The sequence below is a fragment of the Nelumbo lutea genome, chromosome 8, assembly GCF_056320005.1.
Source record: "Nelumbo lutea isolate HS-2025 chromosome 8, American lotus-T2T, whole genome shotgun sequence".
In the NCBI taxonomy this organism is placed as follows: domain Eukaryota; kingdom Viridiplantae; phylum Streptophyta; class Magnoliopsida; order Proteales; family Nelumbonaceae; genus Nelumbo; species Nelumbo lutea.
In genome coordinates, this window is record NC_142691.1 from 31,230,088 (window position 1) to 31,247,357 (window position 17,270).

Consider the following 17,270-nt stretch of genomic DNA (forward strand, 5'->3'; position numbering starts at 1 on the left):
GGAATCCCAACGAAAGGAATAAAAATTTGTATTGTAGTTTTCATAGAGACCACGATCATAGTACCGAGAATTGTAAGAATCTCCGTGACGAGATAGAAGAATTCATTCGTCGCAGATATTTAAGGAATTTTGTACAGAATAACAGTAATAACAATAATAATAATAATAAGGTAGGTCGGCAGGGGGAGCACGGTAAGGATGCTCCCGAGTCCAGCAGCAAGCCGGCAGAGCAGTCACAGAGGCAGCCTCCGGAAGAGAGGCCAGTTCGGGGCACCATCCACATGATAGTTGGAGGCTCGATCGTTGAAGGCTGTACCTCGGCGGCAGCTCGGACGTCAGTCTGCGAAGCTGCCAGGGAAGAACAAAATCCTCTGAAGCGGCCAAAGACAAAGGAACTAGTCTTCTTCACGAAGGACAATGCGCGCGGGTCCACTACCCCCACGACGACGTGCTTGTCATAAAAGTAAGGATCAATGATTTCGAGGTCAGGCGCATCCTCGTTGACTCGGGTAGCTCGGCGGATATCCTCTTCAAAGCCGTGTTCGACCAGCTTCAGCTGTAGGGAAGTGACTTGAGGCCCACAAACACTCCCTTGGCGGGCTTCAGTGGAGAAGAAGTCAAGCCCCTTGGGAAAATAACAGTACTTGTGGAAATCGGCACATGGCCCAGCGTAGTCAGACTCAACCATGACTTCCTAGTGGTTGTGACCTCCTCCCCATACAACACCATAATAGGTCGGCCGATCACCCATGTCCTACGAGCGGTGGTCTCCACTTCATTTGGCGATGAAGTTCCCTACAGACTTTGGAGTGGGGGTAGCGCGGGGCGACCCGCTTGAGTCTCACAAGTGCTATGTCGCCGCCCTTAAAGGGAAGACCAAGATGGCCGACGGCCTCAAACTGGAGCGGCCTACGGAGCAAGGCGAAGAATGAGCTGCGCCCATGGAAGAAATAGTTGCTATTCCGACTTCTGCAGTTGACCCAACTCGGACACTTCAGATCGGTGCTTCAGTCTAGGAACCCCTGTGATCTGAACTAGTAAGTTTCCTACTTCAAAACATAGATGTTTTTGCATGGTCCGCGACAGAGATGCCCGGTATAGACCCCTATCTTATAACTCACAAGCTCAATACTGATCCTGTAGTTAGGCCCGTTAGATAGAAGAAACATAACCTAGCCCAGGAGATGGAAATCAGTCGATGAGGAGGTCGCGAAGCTCCTTGCATCCAACTTCATAAGAGAAGTCCATTTCCCGAGCTGGGTAGCCAACCCCGTTCTGGTAAAGAAGGCTAATGGCAAGTGGCACATGTGCATCAAATACACCGACCTAAACCGAGCCTGCCCAAAGGATTGCTTCCCACTCCCCAGAATCGACCGCCTAGTGGACGCGACCTCATGGTACAAATTGCTAAGTTTCTTAGACGCCTATTCGGGCTATAAGCAAATCAGGATGGACCCGGCGAACGAAGAAAAAGCTGCCTTCATCACAGAATTCGGTCTATATTATTACAAGGTTATGCCCTCCGGGTTGAAAAATGCTGGGGCAACCTTTCAAAGGCTTGTAAATAAATTATTTGAGCCATTAATTGGTAGAAAAATAGAATGTTATGTAGACGACATGGTCGTCAAAACTCAATTCTCACACGAATTAATACAAGACTTGCATTTTGTCTTTCAAATCCTGAGACGATTTAACATGAAGTTGAATCCAAACAAGTGTCTTCGATGTCACCTTGGGCAAATTCGTAGGATACATTGTTAATCGGTGCAACATTGAGGCCAACCCGGATAAGATTAAGGCCATCTTAGATATGAGACCACCCCGGAAATTGAAGGAGGTTCAGAGGTTGAATGGTCGAATAGCCACCCTGAGCCACTTTATGTCCAAGTCAGTGGACCGTTGTCTGCCTTTCTTTAAGGCAATTAAAAGCAAAGGGTTCGAATGGACCCAAGACTGCCAGCTCGCGTTTGACGAGCTCAAGAAATACCTCGCTAGTGTGCCAATCTTAACCCGGCCCGAAGAGGGCGATGTTTTAGAGTTGTACCTCTCGGCGAGTGACGAAGTGGTCATCTCGGTACTGATAAAGGAAGTAGATCGGGTCCAACGACCCATCTATTATGTTAGTAAAGTATTGCAGGGAGCAGAAACGAGATATCCAGAGATAGAGAAGCTAGCCTACGCACTGATCATCGCAGCTCGGAAGCTCCGTCCATACTTCCAGGCTCATTCTGTTATCGTCCTCACCAACAAACCTCTGAGGCAAGTCTTACTTAAGCCCGATGTCTCTGGTCGATTGACGAAGTGGGCTGTTGAGCTCAGTGAGTACGACCTCCAATACAAGCTGCGAACTGCTATTAAGGCCCAAGCCTTAGCAGATTTCATTGCCGAGTGCACTTTCAGCTCCGAAGTCCACAGGCTGGTTGAGCACGAGGCCCCCAGTTCGGGTGAGCCCGGAGCTCTCAGGCCAGCTGAGTCTGAGCCTCGTGAGGTAGCAGCCAGTGTGGCATCTCTCCTAGTTAGGTCAAGCGCGAACTGGGATGAGGAGCCCTGGATCCTTCATGTAGATGGCTCCTCGAAGCAGCAGGGCAGCGGAGCCGGAATAGTTATGCATGGCCCAAGTGGCACGAAATTGGAGTACGCACTACGCTTCGAGTTCGCGGCATCCAACAATGAAGCGGAATACGAAGCGTTGATAGCTGGACTAGATTTAGCCAGAGAAGTAAAAGCCAAACACCTCGTCATCTACAGCGATTCCCAGCTCGTAGTCAACCAAGTCACAGGAGATTACGAAGCTCGCGAACCAACCATGGCTGCTTACTTAGCCAAAGTAAGGGAAGCTCTGCTCAACTTCTAATCACACTTCATCAAGCAAATCCCAAGGTTGGAGAACGCTGAGGCCGATGCCCTGTCCAGGTTAGCTAGCACCAGCAATATCACCATGAGAACCGTGTACATAGAGGACCTACCTCGGCCTAGCATTCTCGGGGGGGCAAAGGAGGTCACTCCAGTCGTTCAAGCAGAGCTGAGCTGGATTGACCTGCTCGCGAGCTTCTTGCTACACGGGACCCTCCCTGCAAATCGCAATGCGGCCAGAAGGGTAGAGCGCCAGGCAGCCAAATACGTCATAATAGACGAACGGCTGTACCAGAAATCCTACACGCTCTCCTACCTGCATTGCTTGCGACCTACCGAAGTCGAGCTCGTACTCCACGACATTCATGAGGATCTGTGTGGCAGACACTTGGGGGCAGGGCCCTTGCCCAAAAAGCACTACGATAGGGGTATTATTGGCCAACAATGAAGGCAGATGCCATCGAGCTCGTCAGAAAATATGACAAATGCTAGAAGCATGCTAATATTCACCATCAGCCTGCTACCGACCTCAAGTATCTCATCAGCCCGTGGCCTTTCGCACAATGGGGCATCGACATACTTGGACTATTCCCGCCAACAACAGGCCAGAGGAAGTTCTTAGTAGTAGTAGTGGATTACTTCACCAAGTGGGTAGAAGTTGAACCTCTTGTAACGATCATAGCCTGGAACATCCAAAACTTCTTTTGGAAGAACATTGTGTGCCGCTTCGGGTTACCTCGGGTACTAATTTCTAACAACGGCAAGCAGTTCGAGGACATCAAATTCTAGAACCGGTGCCAAGACATGGGGATCCGACAGAATTTCACTTCAGTTGCACACCCTCAAGCAAACGGTCAGGCATAAGTCACAAACAGAGCCATCCTCCGCGGACTGAAGGCACAATTGGACCGAGCTAAAGGATTGTGGGCAGATGAGCTACCCAGTGTTCTATGGGCTTACCGAACCACGGAGAAAACCGCCACAGGAGAGACTCCCTTCAATCTCACCTATGGCACTGAAGCAGTTATCCCGGCGGAGATCGAAGTACCTACGCTGCAACTGGAAGCGTACAGTGACAAGACAAATGAAGATGAGCTACGTACCAATTTCGATCTCCTCGACAAAGTAAGGGACCTCGCGTACATCAGAACTGCAACTTACCAGCAAAAAGTAGCTCGGTACTATAACGCCAAGGTCAAGAAGCGGAACCTCCACATCGGTGACCTGGTCCTTCGTAAAGTTATGGTACCTGAGCCTGGCACTGGCAAGCTCAGGTCTAATTGGGAAGGACCTTACCGAGTGAAATGAGTGCTCCGGGAGGGAACATACGAGCTCGAGACCCTCGAAGGGAAACAGGTACCTCGGGCATGGAATATTGTCAACTTAAGGCAATATTACCTGTGACAACTGAGTAGACTACGAGTCACTCCCATAGCCTAAGGGCCAAAATGCCAAGCTAACATGACCTCGGCGCAATAAGACCTAGTCGTCTCCATGACATGGGGAAACTTCAAGGGCAGACTATAAGTCACCCCCCAGCTTACGGGCTAAAACACCGAGCTCATTGACACCTCGGCATCAAGAAAGACTTAGCCATTTCGATGATGAAGGCAAAGTATGAAATATCAAAAGCATAAGCAGCTCGGATTTAAAACCCCGCGAAGCATAGTTCGTCTCAATGCGTTGGTTGAACTAAGGAACGACCGACAGGTGTATGGTTCGGGCACACATGGTAATCACTTCGCTGTGCACCATAGAGATGCCTTAAATGATTAAGGGATAGTTCGCAATAACGACTATCGAAAAGTCCTACTTCGGGTATGTAGCCCTAATAGCTCAAGTATTGAGATCGCCTTACCAAAAATAAAGAGAGCACACCATACTTAGAAGAAAAAAGAAGAAATTTCATTACCATTTCAAAAAAAAAAGAGAGAAAGAAAAATAACAAGGCAATAACAGAGCTAAATAGCTCGGTAAAAGTCTGACAACCAAAGGGCACAACTGCCCAACCAAAGATCTTTGCAAGACCGGGTTTATGGCACCCAGGAACCACCAGAAGTCCAGAAAAACACCGCCGAAGCCTCAGGGACCCACCTCCTTGTCCTCGTCCTCCATAGAGTCAAGATCCTCTTCCTCCGCCTGGTCTGCCGTCTCGGGAGACAGGCCCTTCATAGTGATATCGTCAAGGATGAGCCCAGAGAATTTCTTCCGAACCAACCACCGGCAGAGCTTAAACCCAGAGCGGTACGAACTCGAGCCATATTCCACATGGAGGTCGTGATATTCCTTGGAGTCCTTGAAATCCCAGACCGCCTTCTCTCGCTCAGCCTCCACCATCTGGACAAAATTCCGAGTCCAATCCAGAAGAGTAGACTCCAAGTCCCGCACCTGCTGCCGGAGGAGTTCCCTCTCCGCCACCACCCTTGACGACTCCTCCCTATAACGCGCGCTCTCTTCAGAAATCCGGGCAATCTGTGCCTCCTAGTCGCGGACGAGCAGCTCCTGAGATTCACTCCCCTTGCGAGTGTGATGGAGCTCGCCTCGAGTCCGGTCGAGCTTGCCCTGGAGCTTCTGATAGGTAGCCCTTTGGTTGATGGTGTCACCGCAGTGGATGCGCATCTGGAGGGCCATAGCATGGATGGCGGTATTCACCTGCCAACAAAAGGAGGATCAGAGGACAGCAAAAGGAAGCAAAATGAGAGAAGAAAGGAAAGAATCACTTACCACCATACAGTGAGAGGAGCCAAACGCGGCGAGGTCCTCGGGCTCCATATCCCCCCACTTGGTGACCTCGTCGTTACAGATCGCCCTCCGGCTCTTCCGTCGAGCCACAACGTAATCATTCATCCCCTCCCAGTTACCCACTGGGAACGACGGGTAAGGGAATCTCTGGAAAGGATTATGGGGAATCACCCCTTGCCGTGGGAGCTCCCCTCCTTCGAAGCCAGCCCCACTAGTTCCTCCTTTGGGTGGAGGTGGCAGGATTTCAGGTGGCGGAATCTCAGGCGGCAGAGAGTATAAGACCGGCTCGGTAGATCCGAACTCAGTGCCCCCCAAAGTGGGAGTTCGATCGGGGCGTGACCTCTTCACTCTACGCCTCTAGTTGCTTGAAAGGAAGCGGCGCGAGTCGATACCAGACATGATGGCTGCCAAGAAGAAACCACAAAGTGTTAGTTCGGTAAGAACGGAGTATATGCATATGAACACAATGTTGTGACAAGTACCACACGACCTAAAAGGATAACCTACCCGGGCTCAGGCCGGCCTACACGAGCTTCTCCTCGGTCAAGTAGTCCGAACAGAGGAAGCCTATCGATGCCCAGGACAACATCATTTTCTGAGTATCATGGTCCAACTCGACCCCGGAGTCCTAGATGGCGCCCCTCCAAGAAGTAGGGAAGGGCCACCCTTCGGGATTGCGGACCAAAAAATAATCCCGCTTCTAGGCAGGAATTTTTTTTGGGAGCTCATGCAAGAGCTTGTAGCCACGGTGGGGAGAGAAGTAATAGAGACGCCTCTACGGTGGAGCCCCGGGGGTGGCCTTTTTATACAAAGGATAGCAGAAAAAATGTCGAGATTCAAGGGAAGACAGTATTCCCAACACAAGGATATAGTCCCAACCATGTTTCGAATGGCATTGGGATGGAGTTGATCGATAGTGACATTAAAGTGGTTTAGCATCTCTACTATCAAGGGGTGCAGGGGGAGACGTAGGCCAGCCTCGAGTTGCCCCTGGTAAATGACTATCTCATTGGGACCATGCTCCCACGGAAAGTTACTGGTGGGAAGGCAGTAGAGGAGGTCCCTGGGGAGGTGGAAATAACTAATTAGAGACCTAAGTCTCCCCTCTGTCATGGAGGAAGGGCCAAAAGTGTCGGGCTCCCTTCCCCGGGAGGTGGAGGCTTCGTCGTTGGAGGTCTCCCAGGCCCCCAGAACCTGCTCCCAAGCTCCCCCCGAGCTTGAGGGAGCATCATTGTCCTGGTCACCGCCCTGGTGACGAGTATGGTACGGGTACCCGGACATGATTGACAGTAATTGAAACTCACCAAAAAGGACGAAGTGAAGTGAGTTGAGGAACTCGAGTAGACTTGACAGATGCGTGACCTCAGAATCCGAAGACAGCAAGATGGCGTGAGGGAAAATGAGACCTAGAGGGCTCTTCTATTTATAGCCCCCACGTCTCCGAATCGACGGCCTAGATTAAAGCAAATCCAACGGTTTGCAGGCGTACTAACCGCACGCCTTTTGAAAACCGAAAGCGATTGGCTGCACGTCTTCCATGATTAAGGTAATGACGGTTGCACGATGTCCGGGGTTAAGAGCCACTTCAGCACGTTTTCGGAATTTGAAAAGTCAGAAAATCTCCTGATTCCCGCGAACGCATTTAAGTGAGTAGTAAATCAAGTTTGAATTTCGGTCAAATCAGTCCATTATACTTCATGAACTCCTCGTGCTAAGAAAACGCTCTCAGCTCGAGGAGTGGGGGGCAATTGATGGAGGATGATTTGGCCTGACCTACAAAATGGTGACACGTGGACCTGACTCAGCACGAGTAACAGCTCAACATCCTAGCCTAGTACGACTAAGCAACAAGCCCATAAAGCAGCTCGCTACATCGTAGCACACAGAAGAAAGAGCTCGCCACAACGCGAGCTCCAGGTTCGCCGAGCTACCTCGAAAGGGATATTCCGAGGCAACTTTAACTCGCGAGCTAGGGAAACCAGCTCGCCCGAGCCCCCAAGCAGATAAGTCATCCCAGGGACCAATTCTACTAAGAGTAACCCTGAAGTATTCCGAGCTCGCTACAAAGTAGCTCGCGAATGAGCAGCACGAGCATTCCTCAGGAAGCTTCTATCTGACAGGCCGTACCGATCAGACTGTGCCACATCCCTTAACTGATGGCGCAGTCCCTGTCCTTTCGATAGTCTGCACCCACGTCTCTCAGCAGGCGGAGGCGCACCTGCCCTTTGGAGACGTGTCACTCACCCGGGCAAGGAGTACGTTGCAACGGCCACCTGCGCAGCCCTGGCAGGTAACGGCTGTGGCAGGGGCCCAGTGGCGGTTACGCCCTATTTGACAAGAATGCCCCTTAAAAGCCCTCAAGCCAGAAGAGAAAAGGGATCTTCAGACTTTGGAATATTTTAGCATTCTCATGCCTTAGACTAATTACATCATCACTTGTGAGCTAATCTCTCGAGCATAGTGATAAAGCGCGACCTACACTCTTACCTACTGCACTATTCTTTTCTCTTTCCCCTGCATTCTGACTTAAGCATCGAAGTATTCCTGCCGGGTAAAATCCCCGGGAATCCTTCCTTTCCATCTTCTCCGGTGCTGTCCGTCGCCAGTCAGTAGCCAGCTAGGAGTGCCCGGATCGTATCGCATCAGTACCATTCTTGGACTTGGGGGATGCCATTCTTGGATTAAAACTTGTTAGGCTTGATCTTCTTGCATTTGCTGGCCTTATATTTGATGTAGTTGTGTCATGCTCATGGTCATCAAGAATCACTTCTTCATCTCGTCTGTAAGATATTTCTTTATTTGTGAAGAATTTTCTTCATGGTTCCATCCCCCTCTTCACCAAATATCACATATCTTGAAATTATCAACTTATTTGAAGTTGGATTCAGTAACGGATAACCTTTGGATTCATCACTATAGCCAATGAAAATACATTTCTCACCTTTACCATCAAACTTCTCTCTCTTCTTTGAGAAAATATAAGCATAAGAAACGCATCCACACTTTGAATGAGCTAACAACAAGCTTCTTTTTGTGCCATGCTTCAAAAGATGTTTTGTTTTATATGGCTTTGGTGGGAGAGCAATTTAGGCCATGTTTGGTTTAATCTCAATCTTTCTCATTTTTACTCAAGATGAAATTCTAAAATGGACAAGAATGGGTAAAAATAGGGCTATGAATCAAATGCTTTTTTCCTAAAAATTAATTCTTTTTAGACTGACAAGTGTCCTATGTAAAAGTACTTTTGTCAAAATGCTTTTATAAAAGTACTTCTACAAAAGTGCTTTAATAAAAGTACTTTTGTGAAAGTGCTTTTACAAAAGTGATTCCATAAAATTACTTTTGTAAAAGTTCATTAAAAAAGTACTTTTATAAAAGTGCTTTCATAAAAGTGCTTTTGTGTAAAAGTACTTTTATAAAAGTTCTTTTATTAAAGGGCTTTCATGTAAAAGTACTTCTATAAAAGTGATTTTGTAAAAGTACTTCCACGACATCTACTAGTAAGCATCTATGGCAGCAATTTTTGTAGAAAGATTCCTCAAAAAATGAAAATGAGCAAGATGGACATGATTATTTTTCATGCTATAGGCTACCTCAATTTTTGTGCTATGGGCTGATTTTTCATTCTAAAAGCAATGTGGTCCATGGCAAGAATTTTGTAACCAAATTATTCATTCTTAGAATGAGCAAGAATTAAAAGAATTCACGTCATTTCTACAATGGTTATATTTTCTTCTTTCAACTACCCCATTTTGTTGCGGGGTATATCTTACTGTCAACTCATGCTTTGTTCTTCACAAAACTTCTCAAATTCTCTCCATGTAAACTCTTTTCCACTATCAATTTCTCAAATTTTTTAATTTGTGGTCACTTTTCTTCTCAACAAATGCTTTGAATTGAATAAAAATAGGCAATGCTTCTGATTTTACATCTAAGAAATATACCCATATCATTCTAGTAAAATCATCAACAAATAGAAGGAAGTACCTCTTGTTGTTGAAGGAAGGTGTCCTCATGGGGCCACAAATATTAGCATGAACTAGCTCTAGTGGTGCCTTTGAATGTTATGATCTCTCAACAAATGGTAGCCTATGATGCTTCCCATAGATGCAACCTTCGCATACATTATGTTCTCTATCAATTTGAGAAAGTACAATCACCATATTCTTGTTATTTAACAATGAAAGACTTTCGGAGTTCAAGTGCCCATATCTTAGGTGCCATAATATGGATACATTCATCCTCTCAAATTTTAGCCCGTAATTCACATTATAGGACATGGTTAATGGAAACACTTTATTTGCTACCATTTTTACTCTAGCAATGATTTGACATTTCTTCTTATTAGTTATTACACATTCATCATTGCCAAAGTGTACCTCATAACCTTTTTGTATAAGCTCTCCAATACCAAGAAAATTTTGAGTCAAACCAAGAACAAATAGAACATCAAAAATGGTTTTAGAATTACCTTGCTTAATCTAGACTACAACAACACCTTTTCCTTCAACACTTTTGAGTTTGCAATCTCTAAGCTTCACTTGAGAATTAACATGTCCATTCAACTAAAGAAAACATTCTTTATTTCCTGTCATGTGGTTACTACAACCACTATCCAAATACCAAATTTCTTTTGACTCTTGTTGGGTATTCATGCAAGAGTAAAATAGGTTATTTTCTGAATAATCCTTTCAGTATAGTGGGCTTGTTCTTTCTCCTTAAATTTGCAACCTTTTGGGGCATAAACATGATTTTTGCATTTTTTTTACATTTGGAATAACAATCCTAGGGCAAATGGTTGTCCTTCTTGCAAATAACAAACATTATTTTGCTTTTCACTTCTTCTTCTTCTATATTATCTCTCTCTTCTGCGTCCTCTTCCATTATTTTGGTATCCTCTTCCTCTACTTTGATATGACCCTTCTTTTGAAGTTCTTTTTTCACCATCATTCCTTTCTTTCTTGCAATGGTGAGTTTGGACTAAAAAGCTTGATCCAATGAAGAAGTTGAAATTTTTTTCATTCTATCCTCATGAGTTTCAAATGAGCTCATTAACTCATGCATGGATAGTCTAGTCAAATTTTTAGCTTCTTCAATGACAGCCAACTTACGATTTTGGGTTTACCCTGTTTTTGACTTCTTGTTCTCTCTAACAAAAAGTTTCAGATTACAAGATACGGAAAGGAGTTTTACTTTTGCAAGTCTAGAACATTCAGCTCACAAGTCCCAAGGTTACCTACTAATATAAAAGACAAACGTTAAAATTACCACTCTTACTTTTCAACAAAATCATCTATCATGTTCAGCTCCATTGTCCACCACAGGTTCCACAGGCAGTTCTCCTCGTTCGTGGGTATTATAGTATTGGCTTGTAAGGAGAAGTATTTGGGTGCTTACTTTGATGACAAGAAATACATCAGAGACACATGGAAAGATGTTATTTCCAAAATCTCTTAGAGAGTTAATGATTGGAAGTCCAAACTTCTTTCACAAACAGGTTGGAGAATACTAATCAAATGTTTCTTGGAGGCTATTCCACTATATACACTGTCCACTTCTCTTGTTAAGCAAAAATGTGCAGACCAAATTAATTTTCTCTTAAGAGACTCTTGATGGGGCTTTAAGGAGAATGGCAGGAATATCTACTTGAAGGGTTGGGAGTTGACAGCTAAACCCAAAAATAAGGGGGGTGTTGGCTTCAAGGATATACACTTAATATAGCACTCCTTATGAAACTTACCTGGCACTACCTTTATTCGAATCAGCACTAGAGCTGAGCTTTTATGGCTAAATGCATCAAGCATGGACAATCTTTCTGGAATTTTAATTAATAGAGGCATCTCGGGAACCTGAGCAGTTATTCTCTCTTGGAGGGACCTAATCAAAAAGGGTATTCATTGGGTGGTGGGATCTGGTTGGGGTATTAATGCCCTAGAAGATCCTTGGTTAGAATGCTAGAGTCATAATAATTTGAAGAAGGCAAAAGTTCATTATATAGGTAAGGTAGCAGGTTCGATTGATCATGAGTCATCTCTCTGGAAGTAGGATATTATTGTGAATTCCTTACCACCTGAAGCAGCCACTGCAATTATTCGTGCTCCTTTCCCTATCCATAGTAGCATACAACCTGATTGACTAATTTGGAAGCTCACCCCCAAGCCCCCCTCCCCATGGTATGTTCACCCTCTCCTGAGCATGTAAATTGATTGATTCAAATTGCCCTCAAAGCTCCAACGGCAACATGGCATGTGCTGAAATTTCTTGGCATTCCTTTTGGAGTTTTAGAAACATTCCCCCAAGTGCCCATTTGTTCCTTTAGAAATGTATAATGAACTGTGTTCCAATGAAGTCAGTGCTGGATATATGGCAAGCCCGAATGATCTTACTTGCAAGCTTTGTCATTGTGTTGAAGAAACTATTACTCATATTCTGTTTCAATGCCCAGTCATACAAATTATCTGGTTCACCTCACCAGTAGGGTTCAAGACGGATGTCCACAGTCCACTCAGATTGGTCCCTCAAAGATTGGTTATCATACTAGTACTCCATGGATAATCCTAAGGATGGGTCACAGCTTTCTATGGTAGAAAGGGGGCAATTATCATTTGGAATATCTGGAAGGCAAGATGTAAGTGGGTGATGGAAAGAGTTCCTTTTGATCCATATACTATAGTGAACCCCATTGTTGTTTCTTTTCAGAGTTACAGACCCTTCTTCCTATGGAGTCCAACAGAGCTCCTTATCCTCCCTCTGCTGGAAGTCAAGAGAGACTTTGGTCTAAACCGCCAATTGGTTGAATAAATACAAACTTTCACAGAGCTCTATCTACACCACAAGAGATTAGTTTGGAGACCTCATTGCGCAGCCCTGGCTATCAAGCTTTCCCACTTGTTCTCCCCTGAGTGTGAAGCTCTAGCTCTATTGGAGGATTTAAAGTTGGCTGTCAGCCTGAATCTAGACCACTTTATCATTGAGGGAGGTGCAAAGTATTGATAAGCTCTCTTTTGAAGAGATTCTAAGTTCTCAAACTACTCGGTGAAGTTTGCAACTAGGTGCTATAACAAAGTTGGTCACTGCTAAATATGCAGTTAATCTTTCTAGGCCTTGTGCTTGGTTGGAGTCTCCTCCATTCCTCTTGCTGATTGTGAGTAGTATAAATAAAACTTTTGCCCTTAGTGTAAAAAAAAATAATAAAAACTATCATGAATAGCTTATAGGTGCTCTCAGGGATGCAACAGGTTGGCATCTACGAAAACTGCCCTTCCCATACCCAAACCCGTTTAGATACCCTTGATTCCAAACCCATTTAACCTTTTCTCCCAATTTCCCAAATCCATCCTGACCCAAACCTATTAAACCTGTCCTGACCCCTGCTTATCATTAGACATATCTTATTATTGTTATCATTTTTTAAATTTGAAATTCAAATTCAGTTAACTTCATTAATGCTCATTAACTATAATACTGTATATTTAAATTTAAATAGGTTTCTCACTAAAAAGTTGAAAGAAATATCCTATGAAGATAAGCTCTAATTTATTTCATCCTAGACCATTACTAATTTGGAGAGGATGATTTGTAGTATATGCAAACATGATTGACAAATTTTAATTGAGTACATTTTCTAAAAATGTCTCTATTGTTGCACACTTGTTCTTCATTTTCATGTAAACTCTTCTCTCTTCTTTCAACTATACAACTTATAGGGTACCTCGGTACTGGAAAGACATGATATGGAAAAGCTTTGTACTTTGGATCAAGTTAACTCTCAAGCACATTATGGCTTGGCAATGGTGTGTGGATACATGTATAACTTAAATGCCTTGTACGAAATCATGTAAACATAAATATTAATATTTCAACTTCTTTCTCAGGTATATATTTTCACAAAGATCTTGGTGTATATATTTACTTATTTTCTAATCTGGATAAAATAATACATTTTGATTCTCAATTAAGGAAGAAATTGAGCAGGATCTGTTCTATAGGCTCGTGCCTCTATATCCTTGAGATGTGGAGACAGGAAACCTAGATTTGATGGATGTATTAGGACCATGAGATCAGAATCTGATTAACAGCTGAGGCCCCATGATCTGGGTCTCCTCAGCAGTAAAGGGTCGTTCTCAGACTGAATCATTGTCGATTTGATGTCTGAGATGATCTTATGGTTGTATGACTGACAAACTAAATTAAGGATGAAACTCTTTACATGATTTTTCTTGTCTTCTTGATGGATTTGTCTACATATTTTCCGTTCTAGGTAAGAAGCACTTTTCCTCAATTAAGGTGGAAACTGAACACATTATTTTATTGTTGTATGGACCCATTGAAGGTGCTATGCACAGCTTCCTTGTATTTGAAGTGTCTTCAATGTATTTTGCTTAATTACTAAAACTCTCTCTTTCTTGCAGGCATTTCCCCAAAACTCTCCTTTTCTATCTAATGTGTCTCGTGAAATTTTGAGAATTAGTGAAGGAAAACAGATGGATGGTATCGAGAATAAATATTTTGGGCATGAAACATGTCTTAACCCTTCTAACAATATTACATCAAAAGCATTAGACATTAAAGACTTTGGCGCCATCTTCATCACCATGGCAGTAGCTTCCGGCTTAGCCGTGCTTTTATATTTTTTCTCAAACTCAAATGCTTCACCAAATGTTTAGGGAAATAGAGAAATTGAACCTAATGCTTAGGGAAATAGAGAAATTCAACCTAATGCTTAGGGCAATAGAGAAATTCAACTTAGCAGAGTGTCACAATCATGATGGAGATTTTATATGCCCCCTGGGTCTATTATGGATTGTAAATTGCTTTATTATGAGTAAAGTTTTAGTTTTTAGTACAACTGCATGTGTCAAATTAGTGCCTCTTTGTAATACCCTTGATTTGTATTTAGGATAATATTATGAGGTTTGTATAATTAGTATACAAAATAAATGTTCTCAACCAATGGATAAACAACTATTTTATTATAAATAAAGTTTTAGTTTCTAGTACAATTGCATGTGTCAATTTAGGATCTGTTTGGTTCGCAGTCAGAATTGGAATTGGAACTGGAATGATCTATTTGCATAGTCTGTTTGGTTCAGAAAGGAATGGGAGAATTGGAATCAGTAGGAATGGAATTTCATTCCCAAGAGAGGGGCAAGGAATGGTCATACCCTCAAATGGGGGAATGTCATTCCAGCAAGAATGGGAATGGGATTTCAATCTGCCTAACCAAATAGTTGGAACCGGAATAGCCCATTCCAATTTCGATTCCAATTCCAGACCCCTATTCTTGCAAACCAAATGTGGCCTTAGTGTATCTATGTAATACCCTTGATTTGTATTTTAGATACTGGATGCCCTTTGTGTCTCATATGGATCGTAAATTGCTTTATTATGAGTTAAGTTTTAGTTTTTAGTACAATTGCATGTGTCAATTTAGTGCCTCTATGTAATACCCTTGATTTGTATTTTTGGATAATATTATGAGCTTTGTATAATTAGTATACAAACTAAATGTTCTCAACCAATGGATAAGCAACTACTTTATTACGAATAAAGTTTTAGTTTCTAGTAGACTTGCATGTGTCAATTTAGGATCCATTTGGTTTGCAGTTAGAATCGGAATTGGAATCTGAGTGGTCTATTCCCATACTCTGTTTGATTCAAAAAGGAATGGGAATGGGAATTGGAATCAGCAGGAATGGGATTTCATTCCCAAGAGAGGGGTAGGGTATGGCCACCCCCTCAAATGGGAGAATGCCATTCCAGTAGGAATGGAAATGACATTCCAATTCTACCTAACCGAATAGTTGGAATTGGAATACCCCATTCCAATTCCAATTCCAGACCCCTATTCCTATGAACCAAATGGGGCCTTAGTGCCTCTATGTAATACCCTTGATTTGTATTTTAGGATAATATTATGAGGTTTGCATAATCAGTATACAAACTAAATGTTCCCAACCAATGGATAAACCTAAGTGGTTAATCCTGATAAGGTTGACATACTTGTACTACCTAAGGAATAGAGTAGTGTATTTGAATTGCAAGGGTTAGACCCAATATAAGTATGTGTGTTTATGAAACACTGAATTGAACCATTTCCATTGTGCTTTTGGACTTTTAGATTGGTGGAGCAATTATATTGTTGCATATAGTCTCTAGACTTGATAATGGTATTTTGTCGAGTATCAAATTAACTTATCTGCTTTTAATATGCCAACTAATAAGATCTTTTAAGAGTAAATACCAAGGTATATTGGAGTAGGTAAGATTGAAATTCGAGCAAGTGATCATTAATTATGGTAGGATCTGCCATTTTGTTGAACAAAGAGAATATCTCTAAACTTACACTCTCCAATGGAAACCAAAAACTATCGGTAATGGATTTCAAGTGTTTTTTAAATCAATTATATAAATAAATAGCTTATTTTGAAAATATATTTGAAAAACATTTTTCTCAGATCCCGTCATGGTAAAGATTGTGAAATTGGAGTTTTAGAATGAGGGAAATAAGTCCTTACCCATTGCCAGTGTTGGATATTAAAGGTAAAGAGACTATGATGCAAGTGTTGCTATTAGGCCCAAAACTTAATGGACACATTTCAGTTTGGACTAATGAGCTTGAGCACTTAGGGTGGATGAATTTAAGCTTAATGTATTAGACATTAATGAGACTAATTAGAGAGCCAACTAGCTAGGGTGATTTCTCCTTAATAGTTGGGAAATAATTCAGCCTAGGTGGGTCCTATACACCTTCCCTTTAAGAAAGGAGGAAATCTATGTTGGCTCAAATTGGACGCTTGTGGGTCCCATGCCATACAAGATTCACTCTCTTACACTCTTTAAAGATTTAAAAATTGGTTATTAGAATTGGTGCATTCAAATTTAGAAATTGTTCTAATGTGATTAGGACATTTACTAGTTTGATTAGTAAAAAAGGTGGATAAATTAGAAAGAATTTAACTAAATCTCATTTCCTAATTGGATTAGGATGTTAATAGAGCAATTTGAGTAGGATATTTTAGGCCTTAATAGCCTAAAGTAGGGATGGCAATGGGGCGGGTTTGGGGAGGGTTTCATAAATTTTAGACCCTACCCGCCTCCCTAAACCTCCCAACCTTTGGGTATCTGCCCCAAAGCCTGTAGTGGGTTGGATTTTGAGAATCCACACCCTCCCCGCACATGAAAATGCAAAACCCTCTCCAACCCTACCCTACCTGCATTCAAGAGTGGGGCGGGTTGGGTTTAGAACCTGCATCTAAGTAAAACAACACAAACAAACAACAAAATTTTCAATTATGCGATTAAAATATGTAAAAAACACAAAATATCAATTATCCTTCACATAAAATTCAAAATTTTATTAAATTCAATACCCAATACATAAAGTTATATTATTAGCCTAATATGATACCCTACCAATGCCCGTATGGATTGTAGAATCCCAAAACCTGTCCCTGCCCCAGAACTTGTCCTTCAAGAAAAAAAAAAAAAAAAAAAAAACCCACCGTGTAGAGTAGCCATTCCTAGCCTTAAGGTCATCCAACATTAGATCTCTACATGTTGCTCTCAATTGCTCTCATAATTTAGCCATCTAGGAGACAAGAAACTAGAATTGTTCTAGGGTTTTGGGTTCCATCTTCTCAATGTGTTGAAACCAGTCCAAGACCAGCTTTTGC

At 42.8% G+C, this 17,270-nt stretch overlaps 1 protein-coding gene and 1 non-coding gene across 5 annotated transcripts in view; both read left to right on the top strand.

Annotated features, from left to right (window-relative positions):
* LOC148843691 (glutamate receptor 2.8-like) overlaps positions 1-14,597 on the top strand; it is a 57,775-nt gene extending 43,178 nt beyond the window's left edge. For 3 of the 4 annotated variants that reach the window (XM_088956683.1, XM_088956686.1, XM_088956685.1), the window contains exon 5: positions 14,007-14,597. In XM_088956683.1, the coding sequence (XP_088812809.1) occupies positions 14,007-14,261 (255 nt within the window). In that variant the 3' untranslated portion in view covers positions 14,262-14,597. Of the gene's footprint in view, positions 1-13,301; positions 13,551-14,006 lie in introns of those variants that run through there. The other variant, XM_088956684.1, reaches the window with a different exon arrangement.
* On the top strand, positions 13,556-13,777 carry LOC148843692 (small nucleolar RNA U3). The gene has a single exon (XR_016103891.1). It is a non-coding gene; the product is annotated as a small nucleolar RNA U3 (small nucleolar RNA).
* Positions 14,598-17,270: the final 2,673 nt, after the last annotated feature.